This window comes from Chrysemys picta, chromosome 1, assembly GCF_011386835.1.
Source record: "Chrysemys picta bellii isolate R12L10 chromosome 1, ASM1138683v2, whole genome shotgun sequence".
In the NCBI taxonomy this organism is placed as follows: Eukaryota; Metazoa; Chordata; order Testudines; family Emydidae; genus Chrysemys; species Chrysemys picta.
In genome coordinates this window covers 345,046,592-345,064,642 of record NC_088791.1, presented here as the reverse complement: position 1 = coordinate 345,064,642, position 18,051 = coordinate 345,046,592, and the positions used below count along the sequence as shown (strand labels likewise).

At 45.1% G+C, this 18,051-nt stretch overlaps 1 protein-coding gene across 2 annotated transcripts in view; it reads left to right on the top strand.

Annotated features, from left to right (window-relative positions):
• SLCO2B1 (solute carrier organic anion transporter family member 2B1) overlaps positions 1-18,051 on the top strand; it is a 100,156-nt gene that overhangs the window by 65,291 nt on the left and 16,814 nt on the right. For both annotated transcript variants that reach the window (XM_065596365.1, XM_065596369.1), the window contains 3 exons: positions 1,587-1,751; positions 4,349-4,541; positions 5,342-5,501. In XM_065596365.1, the coding sequence (XP_065452437.1) occupies positions 1,587-1,751; positions 4,349-4,541; positions 5,342-5,501 (518 nt within the window). The remainder of the gene's footprint in view (positions 1-1,586; positions 1,752-4,348; positions 4,542-5,341; positions 5,502-18,051) is intronic.

The following is an 18,051-nucleotide window of genomic DNA, read 5'->3' as shown; positions in this document are numbered from 1 at the left end:
GTGACAAAACAACATTGGGCAGTGTGAGATACATACTGTATACAGGACCAAATCCTGAGGCACTTTCTCTCTTTCTACTCAGTCCTTACCTACGCAAACTCCCATTCACTGCAGTGTGAGCTCACCCGAGTAAGAACTCAATACAAATGAAATAAGAATCTCAGACTTTGGCCCCTAGATTTTAAGAGAAAGAGACTCTGGTTCCCATTCTGATCTCACTCACAGCAGTGTAAGTTCACAGTAAATCCACTGAAGCCAGTGGAGCTCTTGCAAGCATTTGCAATGGTTCAGCTGAGATCATGAGCTCGCCTTTGGTCATTCCTTTGATTCATTAGGCACCAGGAAAATCTAATGTGCTATATAAGTAATAAATTACAATCCATACATATGAGCTATGGTGAGAACAGGGCCCTGGGAGTCCAGACTCCTAGGTGATTCTCCTGACTCTCTCACTGTCTTACCAGGTGACCCTGGGCAAACCACAGACAAGATTGTGACTGGCACCTGTGTGGGTTCCCTCCCCTGTACCCAGCACAAGAGCCTGATGTATTCACAGTCCCTGCACTCCATACGACTCCCCACATCTGCCTTCCTAGGGGCACAAACCACTCAAAAAGGGGGAAGATCAGGCTTGTGCCTCCCCGCTCCATGGAGCAGGCCATGCACATCATGGCAGGGTGGAGGCTACATCACCCTAGAAGTTGGTTCCACCTCCAAATATACACACCCACCTGTAAAGCAGGAAGTTCAGGGCGGGGGGCTGCACCACAATGCAGTGTTGCATGGAAATGGCACAGTCTTGCCCTTAACCTCTCTGTGCCAGTTTCTCCAGCCACCCAGAGAGGATAGTGATACTTAACCACCTTTTGTAACGCACTTGGCGATCCTGGGGTGAAAACGGCTACGAAAGTGTGTTCACATAATGAAAGACCCTATTGCAATCCACGCATATAAGGAGACACAGTAGGGGTGCTTTAAAAACCTTAACTCTGAATGTCCTGACTCATGCATTTAAAAACTTGATGTGGCATTAACTCAGGTCTTTTGTATTTGATGTGTGTGTGCATGTTTAGAACTGTAGTAAATACCATTCAAAGGTCTTAATGTGTGTGTTTTTCAGCAGTTGATAAATATGAAAAGGTCTTATCATCCGTTAATCATGTCTATTCAATAGATATGGAGATGCCCCTTTTTGCCCCCCTCTTCCAATTTCTGCCATAGCTGTTAAAGATTTATTAGCATGGAAGTTGGCTAAATATTTGTGTGTATGTGTTCTGGCTGACCTGGAGCCAATGCTGTGTCACTTATTTTAAGTCTTGTATAATTAGAAGAATCTTCTTAAGCTGCCCCTGGAAAATCAGAAGAGGAATTACAGAAACTTAGAACTAATTTCCAGTATCTGTTTCACACACCTCCTCACTAGTTGTCTCTCTATTATTACTACTCTTATCACTGTATTATATTATTATAACTATTATAATGCTAGTGGGATGCATGCTAATCTGCCATGAGATGGAAATTCCCTTTTTTCAGCCAGCTCTGTATATTAATATGTTTTTGTTACTAATTCTCCTTTTTCATTTCAGTCTTTCCTGTGGTTTTGTTGAGAAATCTCCGGCATCCAGTCTATCTGCTGGTGGTTTTGGCCCAAGTCAATCTGTCTGCCATGGTTGCCGGTTTAGCAACATTCATGGGCAAATTCCTGGAGAGGCAGTTCTCTCTCACTGCATCATTTGCCAACATGATCATAGGTAAGTACTGCCTGTTACTACTGGAGACATTGCAGCTCTTACTGTACATGCTAGGGAGCACTGAAGCCCTTGTTTCCTGATAGGCTACCCCAAACTGAATGCAATTTTACATGGGAGACAGCAAAACGCAAACAAAACCCAGTTCACATGACAACAACCAAATACATGCAGACTGATCTGCCCAGAAGCGAGGTAGGTAGGGCTGGAGATGGATGGGGCTCATTTACAAAGTCGGTCAGGAACAGGTCTACAAAGTATATTCAGCATTCACTGAAACTGACTGAAGATCATACAGTTTTGCAAAGGGAGTTTTTCTAGTGGTTATCGCACAGGACTTGGACTCTTGAATTCTGCTCCTTCCTCTTCCATTGAGCTAGCTATGTGGCTCTGGGCAAGCCACGTAAGATGTTTGTGCCTCAGTGTCCCCTTTGTTAAATAGATATATGGTGCACCTCTCTATTTAAGTGCTATAACTCTGTTTCTGTGTACTGCACCTTTAACTCTCTGTGGACTCAGGCCAATGCAATCTCCCTCTCTCAGATATATTCTCAGATGCAAACATTGGCTGGGGGGAGGGGTGGATATTCTGTGTCCTCTTAAACTAAAATAAAAACCATTAGGACTAAAAGTTATTATTTATTTGTATCATGACAGTGCCTAGGAGCCCCAGTCAAGGACCAGCACCCCATTGTGTTAGGTGCTGTCCAAACACAGAACAAAAAGATGGTCCCATCTGTTTTCTCTTCATGTGTGGAGAAATCAAAGATAATATCAGAGTTCATGACAACTGCAACTGTATTCCCACATATTGTTCAGCAAGGGCACCCACTCTCAGGCTTCCAGCTCCCCAGCCATGGCCTCTCTTGTGCAGAGAGGGGGAGGGATAGCTCAGTGGTTTGTGAGTTCAATCCTTGAGGGGGCCACTTAGGGATCTGGGGCAAAATCAGTACTTGGTCCTGCTAGTGAAGGCAGGGGGCTGGACTTGATGACCTTTCAGGGTCCCTTCCAGTTCTAGGAGATAGGATATCTCCATTAATTTAATCTCACTCCCTCCTAACTAGGGAATTCCCAGGCTGCATAGTTCTCTGCTTACACTGTGAATTCCCCAGCAAGTCAGACCGCCTAAGCAGGCCCCCTTCACTTTTCTCCACAGAAGCTATAAACAGTGTAATTGCACTTGGTTTTAAGTTACCACATAGCCCTTTCTAAGCAAGCACATTTATTCTTAAGGTGAAAGCACTACAGAGAAAACATATTACAAACAATAAAGAACCTACACTCATTCTAATAAGCTTATCGGCGATCACCACCCTCATCTCCACAAAGGCTCTGGTTGGTGCCAGTCCCTCCAACCCTTCCCTAAGGATTGGGGCCCTTTCTTTAGGCAGAAGGTGCTGTCCATTTGCTGGATCAGAAGGAAGGCCCTGACTCATTTTAGACTCAGGCTCTTTATCCAACAGTCCTTTCTTTGTCTATTGGCTCTCTAGAAAATCCAGTTTGAACCAGTATATGCGGGGTGATGGTACCTCTTGGGAGGTGTTACATGAGTGAATTTGCTTAATCACTCTCCGCTGTTTTTAGTTCCTGGAGGGCAGTGAAAGAAATCAGAAGTGCTTTCCACACCCTACGGTCCACTCAGCAAAGGCCTGATTATCTTTGACTTAAGATGTGATAATAGGAACTCAACTGTGGATGGTACTTGAGCACAGATGTCAGGGAAGAGTGTTAAATATATCAAGGGCCTAGTTCCCCAGGAAGGAAATGTGGCTGAGAAGTAACTAAAATATTTTAAGAGCTCTGAGATCATCCCCAGATGATTCATTGATTTTAAGTTCAAAGGAACTATTTTTATCGTCTAGAATGACCTCCAGTATAATACAAGCCTTAGGGTTTCTCCACAGGGCAACTTGGTGCCCAGCAAGCTGGAGTGTAAATCTGCAGTGTCACAGTGTGCCAAGCACGCATGGGCCATGGGATCCTGCCACTGCGTACTAAAAGTTGGGTAGTGCCGTTTGATCTACTGCAGTTTCAAACAGAACTTTTAGCTTGACGTAGGAAAGTCCATATGGCCAGTGAGTGCATGGCTCAGTAGAGCTCCATGGATTTACACCCCAGATTGTCATGCTCTAACTCGGCATACAGACATGCCCTTAGCATGTCATCAATTGGTTCCTGCATCAAGAAACAATGACAGAAAATGTGGAAATGGCAGAAGTGATCAATCTCACTGGATGATGATTTCCCATTCCCTCCTACAGGAGACAGTGGGTCTCATGGATAGAGCACTGAGTTGGGCCTCAGGAGACCTGGGTTTTATTCTTGGCTCTACCACTGGTCTGCTGGGTGACCTTGGGCAAGTGACTTCACTTCTTAGTTTCTCCCTCTGTAAAATGGAGATGTGATGCTTGTAAAATGCTTTGAGATCTACTGATGAAAGATGAGATGAAAAGAACAGGGAATTATTATTTACAATGACGTTTTGAGATCTATCAGTTACCATTTAATCCATTTACTATGTTCTGCATTGACTGGAAGGTGTTGAAGTATTTTCACTGATATTTGGATCTTAACTCCCTGCTCTTGTTTCTGTTCCCAAGGTTCTGTGAACATCCCCGGGGCAATGATTGGAATAGTGGCGGGTGGCGCCATCATGAAGAAGTTCCAAATGACTCTGAAACAGTGTGGCGGCATGTGTGTCATTGGCATGCTCTTCTGTGTGATCTTTGCCTTTCCCCTCCTCTTCCTGGGCTGCCCTACGCAGAAAGTTGCTGGCCTTAACTACAGACGAAGGTACCACTTGTCATATAGACCATAAGGTTGGCCCTCTGCCACATTTTCATTGGCTGACTGATTGATTTATAAAGTGTCCCTTTCCATGTGCATTCCACAAAGTTTACACAGGAATTAAACCCAAAAAACTCCACGAAAAGGTCACAAACCTCACAAGTTTACTGAATTTGATCACAAATAATTTGGAATAAAAAATTCATACTGGAAAATGCTTGACTCATCATTCACTGGTTGATAATTTACCAAGATGTTAACATGGAGAGAATATTTCTGAAATAATGGCTGCCTCCCTATATGTTGAAATGCAGGCAGAACCTTACCCTCTATTAAGAAAAAGAGACCCCTGGTAGGGGGTGAGTTTTGACTACTCAGTGTGTGGACTGTAGTTTAGAGCTGAAGGAACCTGCTCACACACAGTGATACTAAAGAAGAAAATATTAATTCTGAATTGGGAATTTTTTACTTTTACATATTCCTGATGTGGTACCGTTAGTTCTCATGAGCTGCTCAGTTCCACTTGCATGGTGTGGTAGTATTTGAAGGAGAAATATATGGCATGTATATAAGTGGCTGCAGCCTTTGTTCATGGCCAGACTTTCAAACTTTTGAGGGATTTTTTTAGAGGTACAAGAATTAATCTATGGAAATTATTTTTTCTGTGGGTTTGGCAGAGTCCACCAATACACACTTTCACTGTTAAGCAAGCAAGCTCTTGTTCACTAATATCTATATACATATGGTATACTACATAAACCCACAATGTATATATTAATATAGTCATATCTTTCCTTCTACTGTAGCTCTGATGTTGGACAACACTCTTTTGAATGTAACAGTAAATGCAACTGCCTCGATAAGGCCTATAACCCTATATGTGGGGCTGATGGGATTGAATACATCTCTCCATGTTTTGCTGGCTGTGAAGTTGTAAACTCTGATGTGGTTGAAAATAAAGTTCTGGTGAGTAAAGTTTTTTTCTTCACTCAGCACTAAAGCCCTGACTTGGCATTGCTAACGAGTAAGAGTCCAATGCAAAGATCAATGCTGATAGTTCAGTGATACTGTTTAGATCAGCTGTGTAGCAAGAAAATCTTTGGCCAGATCTACCCTAAGAAGTTAGGTCAACCCCCTAAGCAACATAGTTAAGATGACCCAACCCCTGGTGTAGACAGTGCTATGTCGGTGGAAAAATTCTTTTATTACCCAACTACCGCCTCTTGGGGAGGTGGATTAACTACAGCGATGAGAGACCCTCTCCCGTCACTGTATAGTGAGTGTCTGTGCTGACGTGCTACAGAGGCGCAGCAGCAGTGGTGCAGTTGTGTTATTATAGTGGTTTAAGTGTAGACATGGACTCCATCTTTATTGTGAATTGGGCTCTCACATGCCTCTTGGATGCCGTCTCTTTGCATCACTGCTGAAAGTAGTGCTGACAGAGGACGAATGGAAAGTTCCAGGAAACATTTGGCACAGGTGTATCCTCTTAAGCACTCTCCAGTGTTTTGCTGAAATTCATAGTTCAGTGCCTTGTTCGAAGCAGTACTTCTGCAAGTATAGCATTCAAAATGACAGTGAACAATGAGTTTTCAGAAAGATCAGGCAAGCAAAATATGTTTCCCACTTCTACTGTTTTTAATCAGCTCAGGTTTGGCTACTGGGACCTTTATTTAATCTTTAATATATTCTATGATTTTCAAAGGCACCCACTGTTTTTTGGCAATGGCAGTGCTAGAGTTTGCTGTGCTCTCTTCACAAGTTGTCACTTAAAAGGGCCCTTTTCATAATTGTGTTTTCTTGTAGTGTAACTACACTATGGGATGGCCACAAATAGATATGGAGAGCTCTGGTAATGCAATGGCCACCGTGGTGTACGAGCTAGTGATGCACTCATATCACAATGGTGTTAGTGCCCAGAGGTGGACGGGTTTGGTAATGGTGTCAGCAGTGACTGATAGTTGTTACCATCTGATGGCTGCGCAGCGGCTCCTGAGAAATGAGGTGTTATTATTATTACGTATTTGTATAATGGTTGCACCTAGAAGCTCCAGTCAACTAACAAAATCATCCCAAGCACAGGACTTGGTGATGATGGGGGACTTCAACTACTCAGACATCTGTTGGGAAAATAACACAGTAGGGCACAGATTATTCAACATGTTCTTGGAATGTATTGGAGACAAGTTTTTATTTCAGAAGCTGGAGAAAGCTACTAGGGGAGAGGCTGTTCTAGATTTGATTTTGTTCTAGATTTGATTTTGACAAATAGGGAGGAACTGGTTGAGAATTTGAAAGTGGAAGGTAGCTTGGGTAAAATGATCATGAAATGGTATATTTCATGATTCTAAGGAATGGTAGGAGGGAGAACAGCAAAATAAAGACAATGGATTTCAAGAACGCAGACTTTAGCAAACTCAGGGAGATGGTAGGTAAGATCCCATGGGAAGCAAGTTTAAGGGGAAAAACAGTTGAAGACAGTTGGCAGTTTTTCAAAGAGACATTATTAAGGTCACAAGAGCAAACTATCCCACTGCATTGGAAAGATAGACAGTATGGCAAGAGACCACCCTGGCTTAACCAGGAGACTTTCAATGATCTAAAACTCAAAAAAGAGTCCTACAAAAAGTGAAAACTAAGTCAAATTACAAAGGATGAATATAAACAAATAACACAAGTATGTAGGGACAAAATTAGAAAGGCCAAGGCACAAAATGAGATTAAACTAGATAGAGACATAAAGGGTAGCAAGAAAACATTCTACAAATACATTAGAAGCAAGAGGAAGACCAAAGACAGGATAGGACCATTACTCAATGAGGCCGGGGTGGGGTGGGGGGTGGGGGGGGGGACAATAACAGAAAATGTGGAAATGGCAGAGGTCCTTAATGACTTCTTTGTTTCAGTTTTCACCAAGAAGGTTGGTGGTCATTGGACATCTAACATAGTGAATACCAGTGAAAATGAGGTAGGATCGAGGCTAAAATAGGGAAAGAACAAGTTAAAAATTACTTAGACAAGTTCATAGAATCATAGAATATCAGAGTTGGAAGGGACCTCAAGAGGTCATCTAGTCCAACCCCCTGCTCAAAGCAGGACCAATTCCCAGCTAAATCATCCCAGCCAGGGCTTTGTCAAGCCGGGCCTTAAAAACCTCCAAGGAAGGAGACTCCACCACCTCCCTAGGTAACGCATTCCAGTGTTTCACCACCCTCCTAGTGAAATAGTTTTTCCTGATATCCAACCTGGACTTCCCCCACCGCAACTTGAGACCATTGCTCCTTGTTCTGTCATCTGCCACCACTGAGAACAGCCGAGCTCCATCCTCTTTGGAACCCCCCTTCAGGTAGTTGAAGGCTGCTATCAAATCCCCCCTCATTCTTCTCTTCTGGAGACTAAACAATCCCAGTTCTCTCAGCCTCTCCTCATAAGTCATATGCTCCAGACCCCTAATCATTTTTGTTGCCCTCCGCTGGACTCTTTCCAATTTTTCCACATCCTTCTTGTAGTGTGGGGCCCAAAACTGGACACAGTATTCCAGATGAGGCCTCACCAATGTCGAATAAAGGGGAACGATCACGTTCCTCGATCTGCTGGCAATGCCCCTACTTATACAGCCCAAAATGCCGTTAGCCTTCTTGGCAACAAGAGCACACTGTTGACTCATATCCAGCTTCTCGTCCACTGTGACCCCTAGGTCCTTTTCAGCAGAACTGCTACCTAGCCATTCGGTCCCTAGTCTGTAGCAGTGCATGGGATTCTTCCGTCCTAAGTGCAGGACTCTGCACTTGTCCTTGTTGAACCTCATCAGGTTTTTTTCTGCCCAATCCTCTAATTTGTCTAGGTCCCTCTGTATCCGATCCCTACCCTCTAGTGTATCTACCACGCCTCCTAGTTTAGTGTCATCTGCAAACTTGCTAAGAGTGCAGTCCACACCATCCTCCAGATCATTAATAAAGATATTAAACAAAACCGGCCCCAGGACCGACCCTTGGGGCACTCCACTTGAAACCGGCTGCCAACTAGACATGGAGCCATTGATCACTACCCGTTGAGCCCGACGATCTAGCCAGCTTTCTATCCACCTTACAGTCCATTCATCCAGCCCATACTTCTTTAATTTGGTGGCAAGAATACTGTGGGAGACCGTATCAAAAGCTTTGATAAAGTCAAGAAATAACACATCCACTGCTTTCCCCTCATCCACAGAGCCAGTTATCTCATCATAGAAGGCAATTAGGTTAGTCAGGCACGACTTCCCCTTCGTGAATCCATGCTGACTGTTCCTGATCACTTTCCTTTCCTCTAAATGTTTCATAATTGATTCCTTGAGGACCTGCTCCATAATTTTTCCAGGGACTGAGGTGAGGCTGACTGGCCTGTAGTTCCCCGGATCCTCCTTCTTCCCTTTTTTAAAGATGGGCACTACATCAGCCTTTTTCCAGTCATCTGGGACCTCCCCCGATCGCCATGAGTTTTCAAAAATAATGGCTAATGGCTCTGCAGTCTCACCCGCCAACTCCTTTAGCACCCTCGGATGCAGCGCATCCGGCCCCATGGACTTGTGCACGTCCAGTTTTTCTAAATAGTCCCGAACCACTTCTTTCTCCACAGAGGGCTGGTCACCTTCTCCCCATGCTGTACTGCCCAGTGCAGCAATCTGGGAGCTGACCTTGTGCGTGAAGACAGAGGCAAAAAAATCATTGAGTACATTAGCTTTTTCTACATCCTCGGTCACTAGGTTGCCTCCCTCATTCAGTAAGGGGCCCACACTTTCCTTGATTTTCTTCTTGTTGCTAACATACCTGAAGAAACCCTTCTTGTTACTCTTAACATCTCTTGCTAACTGCAACTCCAAGTGTGGTTTGGCCTTCCTGATTTCACTCCTGCACGCCTGAGCAATATTTTTATACTCCTCCCTGGAGTTATATATATATATATATAAGTTAGATGTCTTCAAGTCACCAGGGCCTGATGAAATGCATCCTAGAATACTGAAGGAGATGACTGAGGAGATATCTGAGTCATTAGCAATTATCTTTGAAAAGTCATGGAAGACGAGAGAGATTCCAGAAGACTGGAAAAGTGCAAATATAGTGCCAATCTATAAAAAGGGAAATAAGGACAACCCGGGGAATTATAGACCAGTCAGCATAACTTCTGTACCTGGAAAGATAATGGAGCAAATAATTAAGCTATTAATTCGCAAACATCTAGAAGATAATAAGGTGATAAGTAATAGTCAGCATGGATTTGTCAAGAACAAATCATGTAAAACCAACCTGATAGCTTTCTTTGACAGGGTAACAAGCCTTGTGGATAGGGGGAAAACAGTAGACATGGCATATCCTGACTTTAGTCAAGCTTTTGATACTGTCTCATATGACCTTCTCATAAACAAACTAGGGAAATGCAACCTAGATGGAGCTACTATAAGGTGGCTGCATAACTGGTTCGAAAACCATTCCCAGACAGTAGTTGTCAGTGGTTCACAGTCATGCTGGAAGGGCATAACGAGTGGGGTCCCACAAGGATCAGTTCTGGGTCTGGTTCTATTCAATATCTTCATCGATGATTTAGATAATGGCATATAGAGTACACTTATAAACTTTGTGGACGATACCAAGCTGGGAGGGATTGCGAGTGCTTTGGAGGTTAGGATTATAATTCAAAATGATCTGGAGAAACTGGAGAAATGGTCTGAAATAAATAGGATGAAATTCAATAAGGACAAATGCAAAGTACTCCCCTTAGGAAGGAACAATTAGTTGCACACATACAAAATGGGAAATGCCTGCCTAGGAAGGACTACTATGGAAAGAGAGATAGAGGTCACAGTGGACCACAAGATAAATATGAGTCAACAGTGTAACACTGTTGCAAAAAAAGTAAACATCATTCTGGGGTGTATTAGCAGGAGTGTTGTAAGCAAGAAACGAGAAGTAATTCTTCCGCTTTACTCCAGTTCTGGGTGCCACATTTCAGGAAAGATGTGGAGAAATTGGAGAAAGTCCAGAGAAGAGCAAGAAAAATGATTAACGGTCTAGAAAACATGACATATGAGGGAAGAGTGAAAAAACTGGGTTTGTTTAGACTGGAAAACAGAAGACTGAGAGGGGACATGATAACAGTTTCAAGTACATAAAAGGTTATTACAAGGAGGAGGGAGAAGAATTGTTCTTCCTAACCTCTGAGGATAGGACGAGAAGCAATGGGCTTAAATTGCAGCAAGGGCAGTATAGGTTAGACATTAGGAAAAAAATCCTAATGGTCAGGGTAGTTAAGCACTGGAATAAATTGCTTAGGGAGATTGTGGAGTCTTCATCATTGGAGATTTTTAAGAGCAGGTTAGACAAACACATGTCAGGGATGGTCTAGATCAGTGGTTCTCAAACTAAGGCTGCTGCTTGTTCAGGGAAACCCCCTGGCGGGCCGGGCTGGTTTGTTTACCTGCCACGTCCGCAGGTTTGGCCGATCGCGGCTCCCACTGGCTGCGGTTCGCCGCCCCAGGCCAATGGGGGCTGCGGGAAGCAGCGCGTGCCGAGGGATGTGCTGGCCGCCCTTCCTGCATCCCCCATTGGCCTGGAGCGGCGAACCACGGCCAGTGGGAGCCGCGATCGGCCGAACCTGCAGACGCGGCAGGTAAACAAACTGGCCCAGCCCTCCAGGGGCTTTTCCTGAGCAAGCAGTGGCCCTAGTTTGAAAACCACTGGTCTAGATAATACTTAGTCCTGCCATGAGTGCAGGGGACTGGACTAGGTGACCTCTCAAGGTCCCTTCCAGTCCTATGATTATATGATTATTACTATTTATTTGCATAATGGTAGCACCCAGGAGTTCCATTCGTGGATTGGGACCCCATTGTGTTGGTGGTAACAGTCTAGTTTTTAAGTGGATAAATTAGACATATTACATCATGGTTCACGCTGATGCAAACCCACAGAAAATATAATAGTTAAACATGCTTTCTCTCAGTGACCTTTGGCAACTGCAACACCTAATTCTTACCCATTAGTTCTTTGATAGTCAGGATTACCCTATTCATTGTTCAAAGCCTGAAATCGGTGGTTTATTGACTGGAGTGTACTGCACTGACCAGAAAATTACAAAATCTAAAATTTTCTCACACAATCTGCTCACAGTAACTTCCTCCTTTCTCTAGCCCAAGCTAACCAAGATAATTGTAATCCATGGCACTTAACATCCAGTGGAAAACTCCACCAACAATACTGTCGCCCTTCTGCAGAGCCATAGTAGAGGTTGGGGTCTTACCGGCCAGTTTCCCATTAGAGGAGAAATCAGCGTCATTGACTCTGGGTATTTTCTTAGTGTAACTTGTTTTATTTACACTGTGTATACCAGTTCTTGAACAGGTCTGGTCACAACCAACACATAAGCAAATCCCTCTTTCAGAAATCTCAGCCAAAACATCGATTTCCAGCCCCCAGGGAGCAACTCTTCCGCAAGTGGTTAAGATAGAGTGAAAATTCTTCTGCTTTTTGCAATAGCTTCACCCAAAAGAAACTACATCACCAAACTAACCACAGTGCAGCATTTCTTCAAAGACCGAACAGCATTCAAACTCTAAAAAAAAAGAGCTTGTAAACTATATGCAACAGTGCCATCTGGGGTCTCCTGCCATCACAATATAATTCCTTAACCGGAAACTAACTCTAAATATATCTATTATTCAAGTACATACGGTGACACCATTTAACATTATTATTGCCTCTGTCAGAGTGCTAGCAGCAGCACCCTGATCACTGATGTTGCTGCAGCACAGAAGAGGCTGCAGGCTTAGCTGGAAGCAGTTAATCCCTTTTCTATTGGGGGATGAGCACCTGGGTGATCATTATTAGACTACTGATACAAGTGGCAGTAATTGGGAGGAAGAGGTAGTAGGGGGAGGAGCTCAGAAGGTGAACGGTATGGAGGAGAAAAGCTGTCTGGCAAGTCCCTGCTGCAATATGCCTGTGTCGTGTTCTGTTTGCAAAAGAACTGTGGTATAAAAGGAACACATGGTGAAAGGAAAAGAGCCTGGGTGTGTTTATGACTATGCAGGGCCGGTGGAAGGATGTTTCGCGCCCTAGGCGAAACTTCCACCTTGCGCCCCACCCCCCGCCCTGAGGCGCCCCCCCATGGCTGCTCCCCCCCTCCGCCCTGAGGCCCCCCCTTGCGGCAGCTCCCCACCACCTACCCTGAGGCACCCCCCTGCGGCAGCTCCCCACCCCCTACCCTGAGGCACACCCCCCCCGCCTCCTCCCCGAGCATGCCGTGGTTGCTTCACTTCTCCCGTCTCCCAGGCTGGTGGAGCCAATCAGCTTAGGCCAATCAGCTTAGGCGCCGCAAGCCTGGGAGGCGTGCTCGGGGAGGAGGCGGGGCAGGGGTGAGCTGGGGCGGGGAGTTCCCCTGCGTGCCGCCCCCCCCTCCCCTTGCTGCAGGCGGCCCTCCCCGCGCTCCACTGCCCCAGCTCCCTCTGCCTAAATGCCAGCGGCCACCGGGGCGGCCGAAGATCCGGCCGCCACAGTCGCTGCCGAAGAAAATGGCGCCCCCCAAATCCTAGTGCCCTAGGCGGCCGCCTAAGTCACCTAAATGGTTGCACCGGCCCTGTGACCATGGGATGATGGAAACTGGCTAAGCACTGTGGCACACCAGATAGCTGAGAGAGAACCCTGTGGCACTGCTCTGCAGTATCTTAATAGAAAGACTTAGTCTAACGTTCACTCTGTTCTTACTAGCACTGAACATGGTGGCCTCACAATAGCTACAGCGAGATGCTAATGGGATTAGAACATCTCCCCCAAGGTAGCTCAAAAGTAACCACAGTGGTGTGGCAATGGCAGAAGAATGGTTATGAACCAACATTCAGAAAATCTGTGCAGGGCATTGTTTAATCCTTAGATTGGCATTTTGAGGGGACTTCACCAGACCAGCAACTTACCCACCTCCATAACTGCAAACATACAGTAGAAATTGCCATATTTTGGTTGCAATGTTTATCCTCTTTGATGCCTATTGTCAAGCTAGACACTTGTGAGGCAGCATAGGTTAGTAGATGGGGCACTGGACTGGGAGCCAGAAGAAATGGGTTCTGTTCTTGGCTCTATCACCAATCTGTTCTGACTTTGGGTAAGTCATTTCACTTTGCTGTGCTTTTGTTTCTCCTTCTGTCTTTTGTTTGTCTGGTTAATTAGATTACAGTCTCTCAAGGAGAGAGACTTACACACACACACACAGGATAGGAACTGAATTTACACCCTTTTTGAAGGTGTTCCTTTCAACAAATAAACTTTCTGCCAAAGCATACTCCTGAATATGGTTGTTTTTAGATTTGTTCCTTGCAGGAACACTGTATCCTGCCCCTAGCTTCCTCCACCCCAGAAAGTCTTCAAATAGTTTTACCTATGTATTACAGACCCTCCCTGACTTATGCAATCGCGTTCCGGAACACCTTGCATAACTCGAATTTTGCGTAAATTAAAACATATACCCAACCGTTATGCAAAAATTAAAAAAACCTCCTATTTCTAGCTTAAGGAACTTTTTCCGTAAGTACAAATTTGCATAAGTCAGGTCTTGCGTAACCCGGGGAGCATCTGTATTTGTATTACAGTAGAATCCAGATGCCCCAAACACAATCAGGGCCCCATTGTACTGGGTGCTGTACAAACACATGAGCAAACACCGTCTAGTAAAACCAGCAATAGCACTTCCTGCAGCACTTGTGGGGGGAGGGGCGAGTGAGGCCTCCATCCAACCATGGACATATCTTGACCCAGTTTAGCTCGGGAGATCTTAAGCACCTCAGGGCATGGACTGTCTCTTATTGAGCTGGGCACTAGACCAACGCACAGTAAATTGGGCATTATAAGTAACCATGACAAGGAGATGAGTGCAGACAATGCCATGGCTACTAAGACTGAACTATGCTCCTTACGTGCCTACTAAAGAATTACTTGCCCAGCTTTCCACAGAACAACTTCAATCTCTTTTTGGCTTGGATTCACCCTGGTCCCTGCCAGTATCTCCTGTTTCCTGAAAATTAAAACTAACTCCCATCTGTCACACAGCACGAGGAAACCGTGTTCTTGCTGCTCGTTAACCTAGATAACAGAGTTTGTTGCACTGCAGCGACCCAAGACACAAAGTCATCTAGATAAAAGTTCAGATAAAGCTGAACTTCACTCTTCCCACATGCCAGCAGTATAGCCTAGTTATTGGTTCCAAATTCTCTGCTCAGAGAAATGGCTAAATTGCTGCAGGAAAAATAAACACGGTTATTACATTTTATGGTATTCCCCAAGCACAAGCTTTCCTGGGTGTAATTATGTTTTTGTTACACTGCAGGGTTGGCAATGGAAACAGTAAGTGGCTATGGCACTATGATGCCTTTTATTTCCTGTCTCCTGCACCATTACATTTCTAAGAACTCCTGTGTACGGGGCCGGCAGCCATTTTGTTCTTGGAGTTCCTGCCACCTGGTTCTGAGGAGCCACGTACACAGTACTCTTTTCTGGGGACTGTATTTTCTTCATTCTGCTTTTTTTCCTACTGTTAGATAAAAGCCTTCACAGGCTGCAAGCATATGTTTTGCTACATGTGTATGGAAACATAAACTCAATTTGCATCAGGGCTACTCAAACTTTGCCCAAAGTGAAGGCTGCACTGACCTATTGCTAAGAGCCTGAGGACCACAACCCATTCTCCTCACATGAAGCAGATTACATTCTCAGTTTTCACACAGGGGTGCGGGCTGCAGGAAGTACAGGCCCCATCATGCAGTGTCCATCTTGAAATGAGTGACCTTCCACCGGGCCATAGTGGAGCACTGTATGTTGGGTCCCACAGTTTGCACAGACTGCACCTCTCTAAGGAATGATGAGCCCGACCTTCCCATCATCACCTATGGATGGTGAATTGTTGGCTATTTAGAACTTAAGTATATAACCATGCCCAGTAACAGTTAGGTGAACTATTAACAGAGTTACAGAGTCCAGAGGTAGTCTGAAGAAACCAGTGTGGTGTGTGCCTGGGAACGGGTGATGATAATGGTAGCACTGATACTGCTTGGTATCTAAAGGACTCCCTGTGCTGGAACTGTTGTGGGGTGAATGGAAACACCTCCATTCAGGACTCTGAGGCACAGCACAGAATTCTCTGCCCAAGGGACTGGGGGCGTTAGAATGGCGTTAAGCCATCTTTGCACTCTCCCAATCGTGAGCTGCTCCAGGGCCTGTGGAGGCCATCATGAGCACTTTGGCAGCCCTGGGGGCCAGTCAAAGTTAGAGTAGCCTCTGGAGCTGCCCTATGGGATGCAGCACTGCCTGGAATCTCCCTGTTCAAACATCCATCTCCTGCCCCCAGCCCCACTCCCAGCATGCCCCCTACACCAGGGCTTGTGAGGGGGTCCTCAGAAGGTAGCCTTATGGCTGTCTTCTGCAGTCAGTCCTTCACTGAAGTAATTCTCCTCCAGCTCGATGTGGGACTTTTAGAGCACCTTATGTCATTCTGGCCCTTCTACATGATGTATGGGGATGGGAGGGAAGATGGGGCTCTAACCCCTTGAGTGGTGCTTTGGTGGTGTGTGCTAGTGCCAATAAGGACCTGTATGAGAGACGTCCCAATACAGTCCACATGTAACTTAATGCATGTCCCCAAAGCTGAGAGGTTAGTGTGCCAACTCCCACTGTGCCACCTCACTCACACACTATATAAACAATCTGAACCTGACAGGTGTTTCCTTCTCTGAGAGAAAAAGCAACAAAACTTTAAATACCAGCAAGTCCCAGCTAGCAAAAAAAGAACACGCAATATGCACGGTTTGATGTGACCTACTTTCTCATCTGAGAACTCAATTGCCAGATATTACCACTGAGTAATATTATTTGACATCCAGCGATGAAAGAAATTGTAGTTGGCTGCCCACCAGAACAGGAGCCTGGCTGCTACTGACTCCCACAACCCACAGAGCTGGTTTCAGAGGTTTGGTGCAATTTTTTTTTTTGAGTCATGACTGTGAAACACAAGTTATGGTAGCTGGATTTTCTAAACCAGGGTTTATGTCATCTGAAAGGGCCCCCAAAGGCAGCTCTGTGCTGTGTTAAAACACCTACGTGTACAAATTGGGTAGTGTACGTATTTCACAGCTACTCTCTGTTGGATGGATTCAGACCTGCTCAGATATCTGTGGCTGTGTTGTCCTCTAGTAGTTAGAGGCTTTGAAATGAATCCATGGTCATCCACTGCCGTGAAGTCACAGCCGAATGAAAGGAAAGGCGCATGGTCTTGTTTGGAGCATGTGCATGGGAGACAGGTGTCTTAGGGTTGTATTCCTGACTCTGTTGTGACTTTGGGCAAGTCATCTAAACTCTTTATGACCCAGCTTCCTTATAAAACAGACACAGTAATACCTCACTCAGGGTGGCTTTAAGTAACCTTAACTACGGTAATTACTGTTTGTAGAAGGGCAGAGTGTTATTTCCTAAAAGAAAACCACACACTCAACTGTCTGTTGGACTCAACCTGAAAAGACTGCAGGGCTCAGATTAATACATATGGCCCCAGGGAGCCAACCAAGACATTTCAAACTTGGTGCTGACATCACACATTCATGTGCTACAGACCACAAATACATTTACCCGATAAATCACACACACACTTGGGGAGGCCACTTCCACTTGAGTTAGAGGAGCACTTCCTTAGCGGGCTATTTATTGACATAGTAAGATTGCCTGTTGTGCTAAGTTAACACAGGTGGAAAGACAGTGGTGCCCCAAAGAGCTTACAATCTAACTAGACAAGATAAACAGCACACAACCAAAATGCCAGAGGTGCAAGTCTTTCTTGTTAGTGACAATCTACAATCGATAAATGTAATCTAAAGCATTTTAACACTGATCTACAGCCTGCCTCAGAACATCTGCTTTTTTTTTTTTTTTAAACAAAAGCAGTTGGCCTAGATGGAAACACCTCTTGTGCTCATGGAATGCATTGGAAAGATAGGCAGTATGGCAAGAGACCTCCCTGGCTTAACCAGGAGACTTTCAATGATCTAAAACTCAAAAAAGAGTGCTACAAAAATCAGTAGAAGGAATTAGAGTGCTCATGGTCAACGTCAGCAAAGTGCAGAGGGTGACGTGCACACATTGTTTGTTGCCCTTTTGCCAGTATGGGTGTGACACTTTGGGCGTTCACTCAGACCAACAGGGGTTGTGTCACCACCCGCCCTTTAACCGTGAATGCTTCTGTGCTGTGCAGCTTTAGTGCAGAGCCTGCTCCAAGCACGTTGACTTCACCCTTGATGTCACCCTGTATGGAGTAACCAGGCTGGTGGAAGCAACAGCCCCTCCAGTCCCGAGTCTCCCCAGAACCATCTCCTTTGCAGTGCTCAGCCCCTCTCACCGTAGCACTCACAAAACCTTATGAAGTTTGCTGCTCCTTTTACGAGAGTTCACAGCATGAGCCTGTGAGTTTGGCCAATGATTTTACTCTTCAATTTGAAACATAGCCCTGAGAT